The sequence below is a fragment of the Lycium barbarum genome, chromosome 3 (assembly GCF_019175385.1).
Source record: "Lycium barbarum isolate Lr01 chromosome 3, ASM1917538v2, whole genome shotgun sequence".
Classification (NCBI taxonomy): domain Eukaryota; kingdom Viridiplantae; phylum Streptophyta; class Magnoliopsida; order Solanales; family Solanaceae; genus Lycium; species Lycium barbarum.
In genome coordinates this window covers 112,366,875-112,372,728 of record NC_083339.1, presented here as the reverse complement: position 1 = coordinate 112,372,728, position 5,854 = coordinate 112,366,875, and the positions used below count along the sequence as shown (strand labels likewise).

Here is a 5,854-nt window from a genome sequence, read left to right as displayed (position 1 = left end):
TGTGTATTATTTTATTTTATTTTGACTTACATTTATGAAAATAAATAACTCGTAATTTCTTGTAATTTTCAATTTTCACAGAATAATAATTAAACGTCAATTTTTGCAGTTTTCTCGGGATTTTTTAATTTTTTAATTTTTCAAGGGCATCCTCACCCCGTCTTGTACTCGGGAAATATGGATATTAAAAATGCATTTTATGAGGTCAAAATTAGGTGTCAACAAAGAAAAATTTAGTCCTATGGTCATGCATGAGTCTATCAGTGTTGATGGTGACAAGGAACAAGAAAATGGCGTTGCTAAAGAAGATTCTGAGGATAACCCTCCAAAATTAGGTAATTTCATTCCTCTTGCTAGTGATAAAACAGTATCAGATTCTACTGTAATTCTTGATGGGAATCTATCTAAAATAAGAGCAGGTATTTCTAATAGTCTGGAAAATAAAGTGGATATCGTGACTGGTTTTGTCGATAAGTTACATGCTAAGGAGGGTAGTGCAGGGATTCAGGGAGAAAATGTAACAGGGAATGCCAATAAGGGACCTGTTCCTTTGACAAAACAATTGAATATTGTAGACATTGGAAACACTTTGTCTACTATAGTTGTAACTTTAGGTGACGCTTCTCCTAAGAATGAACTTGGTTCCCTAAATCCTTCTTTAGAGATCGTTTCAGATGATGATGTTAATTTGAGAATTGTGTTCAAAAAGTCATCACATTGTGTGAAGCAACGTGGTGAAAGTGCAAGAAAACATATCTCTGCTAAGCCACCTACAACTAGACAAAGGAGCATGGCTCAACGTGAGGCGACTCAAAAGGCTGGCGGAGACCAGAGTATTGAAGGAGGGAGAAGAAGGTTAGTAAAGCATGGTGTGATCGATAAGGAAGAGACAGTGAATGTGACTAAAAAGGAAGAAGAAGTGGAATTATCTCAATTAAAAAGGAAAAACTCCAAAAAGCAAAAAGAAGACAAAGGGAAGAAAGTTGTGGAAAATGAGACAGAAGTTGATAGTGAAAGGAGCAGAATGTGACTGGAGTCTCTAGGAAAAGAAAGAGAGGCGCCAGAGAGGAACATGGTTCTACTAAGAACAGGAAAAAGGTTAAGGATTTGGAATTGCAAAGGCAGGAAAATTTGAAAATGCAGAAATTTCTACTTGGAAGAGTCTTTGACGATGATATTGCTGAAAATGAAGGGATGAAGGAGCTGCTAGAGATAGTTGAATTTCAAAAATGGGAGCATCTTTTTATTTCCCCTGCTCCAAATGTTTTTAAGGATGAAGTTAGTGAACTTTATGCCTCTTTGATGTATACTGATGACTCAACTCTGGTCATGACTGTGAACAAGGTAGAGTTTGAAATTGATGAAGCAAAGTTGGGAGCAATTCTTGATGTTCCAACTGATGGCTTAAAACGGTTGATGGGGAAGCCTCATTAGCTTTCAAAGAATTGATAGTTGAAAAGCGTGTGTCTGTGACTGGGAAGAGACTTTATAAGAAGCAACCTCAGCCTGAGTACCAGCTGTTGTTTGAGTTGGTTAACAAAACACTGCTTCCAAGGGCGGAAAGACGATGCATTGCCTCTGCCGCGGATCTAGTCCTCCTTGAAGCCTTAGCAAGCTATCAGTGCATCAGTTTACCAGCCATAATGATTGAACACATGATCAAGGTGGTTAATGCCAGAGAAGCAAAGCATAGTCTTCCATATGGTTTCTTCCTGACTAAAGTTTTTGAACACTTCAATGTTAAGACAGGAAAAGCCACTGTGCGGACTAGAAAGCAGATGTTCACCATAGGAACCTTGGAAGACTGTGATTGTGTGGAAAAGAAAGGAGGTATTGGCAGCAACTCAACCATCTCTAGTCTTATTAAGGCACAAGAGTAGCTATTGCAGAAATTGAGAAGCTTCAAGCTGAGGTGGTTGTTTTGAAGACCCAACTGGCTGCTAAGGCTCAGGAACCTAGTCCCATCACAGAACTGACCACTGCTCATGCAAAGTTGAGAGCTGAGAATGAGAAGTTGAGGAACAAGTTGGATGAGCTACGTGATCAACTGATCCAGGATCAAAGAGCAACCCTCAAAGCTTTCTCTCGATAAATCCTTTCCAACCTCAATCATGTCCCTATCCTGTCCTTCCCAAACCTTGTTTTATCTATCTTTTTCTATTTTTTTCTATTTTTATGACATTGATCGTTTTTGACTCTTTAAATTATCATGTTTTGTGCGTTTATGACTGCTTACTACTGGATACGTTTAAATGGTCATTGTTTTATGCGCAACTACTCTGTTTTGTGCATTGTTTACTCTACCCTATATGCCCTGCTCTTGTCATGTTGTGTTGCCCAAGTGGCTTTGAGCTAAGTCACTAGACTTCTGTTTGCTTGTATTTTTGTATTTCTCTTTTCGATGATGCCAAAAGAGGGAAAAGTTGTGACTGTTAATGCTTGAGGTTTTGTGATGCTGTGAGAATTGTGCGTGTATAAGTGTATGATAGTGCATCACTCGCAACCGTGTTCCATATCTCCAACATGAAGTGAAAAGTTGTGCCTGTTAATGCTTGAGGTGTTGTAAGAGTTGTGCGTGTATAGTGGAAGGTGTAATTCTACAAATGCAAACATTGCATTCTCATCCATCATATGCAATAGGGTACCTGGTCTTGATACGGTACAATGATGCTAAGGGACACGTCTTCAGAGGGAAGTTCCTGGATATGAGCTGGTTGAATATTGCACAGTTGCGAAAAGTACTCAAGATTAGTCTCACGAGAACAAATGAAAAAGCCGCATCGTCCACCCTACCTGAGCTTACTATGAAGGAGAAACCTGGTCCTCAGGGAGAATATCACTTACAAGTTTTTCATCATCAAATAGGGGGAAATTGATGAGTTATAGCATTTCATAGTTTTGATGATTTGACAAACAAGCCAAGGACCAAGTCCTCCATCAGGTCCCTTGGGAGTACTGCATGGTACTTAACAGTTGTAAAGCTGCTGCACTATTCCAACAGGCAGAACAGCAGCAGCACAGCTGTATGTATGCTAAAAGCTAAAGGTCCTTGAAAAGTCACTATCCACGATCACATATTTCTCACATGCTCTCTTCTTGTCTCATACATGTTGGGATTATTTGACCTAAGACTTGCTAATCTAAAAAGGCTATATTTCTCTCAAGTGTGGCCGCCACCTTTCCCAAAATGCCCACAAGAACAAGATCTCAACAATCAGAGGGGCCAGTTCCTGCCACCGAAGACATCTGAAGTCCTTAAGATAGTTGAGTCTTTTTTCAAGCTCTTAATTTGTGTTCCTACACTGCTTATCAAGAAGCCTCATAGTAGGACATATTCCAATCTTTGTAACTTTATTTTCTTGGCTAGAGTTAGCTAAGTATCAGTTAAGTCGTTGGCTAGAGTTAGTCAAGACTTGAGGCTTTGCAATAGAGTTACTGTAAAGGTGCTTACAATGGTTGTATTGTAAGGGTTAGGGATTAAGAGTTTAATTAATAGGTTGCAATAGGTTGTAATCTGAAGTTGCTCGTTTTAGTGAAGTTAGAAATCCTACTCCGGTAGGTCGTGGTTTTTAATCCCTTGAGCAAGAAATTTTCCACGTAAATATCTTGTCTTATTTATTTCCTGTCATTATCTGTGAAAACAGTTTAGGGACTAGGTCCCTTAGACTATTTTAGTAAACTCTCAGGTTGTGAACTAGCAAAGTGTGAATCCTTTGGTTCTATCACAGTGGAAGAAAATCACGTGTCGGACTCTATAGATACCTTTGCGTTTTTTCAATAGGAGTAGTTCTTTAGGGAGAAAAAGTCACCTATGTAACGTCGGCCATTATAAAAACTTCCAATGATATGTGTTATCATAGTCAGTACGTGTATGCCAATGAACCAATAAAATTTTACTATCTCTGCTCATTATTGTACTTTTGTCGGATTTGGAAATTTAATACATATTTGTGTTGTTCTTTGGTATGTCTTTGTTGTCAATGGAGTTTACTCTGCCAGCATCCTTCCTTATCTTAATTCCATTCTTCTTACTCATAATCCTCAAACAACTCATACCAAAATCTCGAAATCTTCCACCAGGACCTCGACCATGGCCAGTAATAGGAAATATTCTACAAATTGGGAAAAAGCCTCATATTTCCATGGCAGAATTTGCCAAAATACATGGCCCCTTGATTTCTGTAAGGCTTGGAACTCAACTAGTTGTGGTTGCTTCATCCCCTGATTCCGCAACCGAAGTTCTAAAGACTCAAGATCGTCTACTTTCAGCCAGGTCTGTTGCTAAAGTTGCTACACATGAAATATCTATTATTGATCAACACTCAATTGTCTTTTCCAATGATTTGAGCCATCACTGGAAGTTTTTACGCGCATTTTGTCGAACTCATTTGTTCTCATCCAAAGCGGTTGAGTCACAGGTTGCTCTAAGGGAGAAAAAAGTGTCTGAAATGATAGAATCTCTGAGGTCCAGGAAAGGGGATACCGTGAAGATATCTGAAATTCTGTTTGGTACAGTTTTGAACACGTTAGGGAACCTTTACTTTTCGAAGGATTTATGTGATTTGGATTATGAAGGGAACACTAGTGGGATCAAAAATGTTATTAGGAAAATTGTAGAATTGGGAGCTATGCCAAATATATCAGACTTCTATCCTATATTTGATGCTCTGGATATTCAAGGTTTGAGAAAGCAGACTAAAATATTTGAGAATCAATTGTTCAACATCTGGAGTGATTTTGTCAAGGAAAAAAAACAGGCAATTAATCATGGGAGTTCCAGTAAAATTCAAGATTTTTTGGATGTCATGATTGATAGTGGATTCTCGGATTTAAAGATCAATATGCTATTGGCGGTAATTTTTTCATCCCTTTTGATCAATTTCTTAGAACTAATACACTTTGGTTGAACCATGACTTTGTCAAACTCGAAACAATGCTTTGAATACAAGAATTCTATGAAGCAGACGTGAATTTTTAGTAAATATTGATTGAAGCTGACATGGCAAAATATTGTTCCCAATTTCAGGAATTAATTGCTGCAGGTAGTGACACTACTACCTCAACAGTTGAATGGGCAATGGCAGAACTGCTGAGGAACAAGGACGCTATGTACAAACTTCAAGCTGAGCTCAGAAGTAAGATAGGGGCCAATGATATTATCACAGAATCAAGCATCAGTGAACTTCCATATTTGGCTGCTTGTGTCAAGGAGACATTGCGAATCCATCCTCCTACACCTTTCTTGATTCCTCGTCGTGCTCCTGAGACATGTAAGATTATGAATTACACCATCCCAAAGAACTCTCGGTTGCTTGTGAATGTTTGGGCGATAGGGCGCGACTCTAAAACATGGGAAGATCCATTATCTTTCAGGCCCGAGCGCTTTCTTGACTCCAATGTGGACTTCAGGGGTCAAGACTTTGAATTCATACCATTTGGTGTAGGGAGGAGAATATGCCCCGGCTTACCCTTTGCTAGACAAATAGTTCACTTGATTTTAGCTAGTTTGGCCCATTACTTTGAGTGGTGACTTCCCAACGGTAAGGATCCAATGCAGTTAAATTTGGAAGAAAAGTTTGGTGTTGCTCTACAGAAAGAAAAGCCTCTACTAGTTGTCCCTATATAACAAGTGTATCTTTTTTTTTCACAACATGTATCTGAAATTAAAAATGAAAACTAGTTACCTCAAATTGGTCGTTGTTTACTGCCTTTACTTTGCGTAACAGATTTCCTTCCGTAATTAGGTTGCATGGAGCAATAATTACCGCACTATATATTATCTCAGTACGGTTGCCTACAATGACTGTTGGAAAATATTTTTGGGTCGGGTCCACCCATAAGGGTGCTGGATGAC

General features: G+C 38.8%; 1 protein-coding gene across 1 annotated transcript; it reads left to right on the top strand.

Annotated features, from left to right (window-relative positions):
• Positions 1-3,945: 3,945 nt before the first annotated feature.
• On the top strand, positions 3,946-5,626 carry LOC132634014 (probable (S)-N-methylcoclaurine 3'-hydroxylase isozyme 2). The gene is made up of 2 exons (XM_060350342.1): positions 3,946-4,853; positions 5,027-5,626. Exons 1-2 carry the CDS (start codon positions 3,966-3,968, stop codon positions 5,528-5,530), a joined length of 1,392 nt encoding a protein of 463 aa, XP_060206325.1. The 5' UTR covers positions 3,946-3,965; the 3' UTR covers positions 5,531-5,626.
• The last annotated feature ends 228 nt before the right edge of the window (positions 5,627-5,854 follow it).

Coding starts and splice junctions, on each gene's coding strand:
- LOC132634014 (XM_060350342.1), top strand. CDS start 3,966: ATGTCTTTGTTGTCAATGGAGTTTACTCTGCCAGCATCCTTCCTTATC. Junction 4,854..5,026: donor AGATCAATATGCTATTGGCG/GTAATTTTTTCA, acceptor TCCCAATTTCAG/GAATTAATTGCTGCAGGTAG.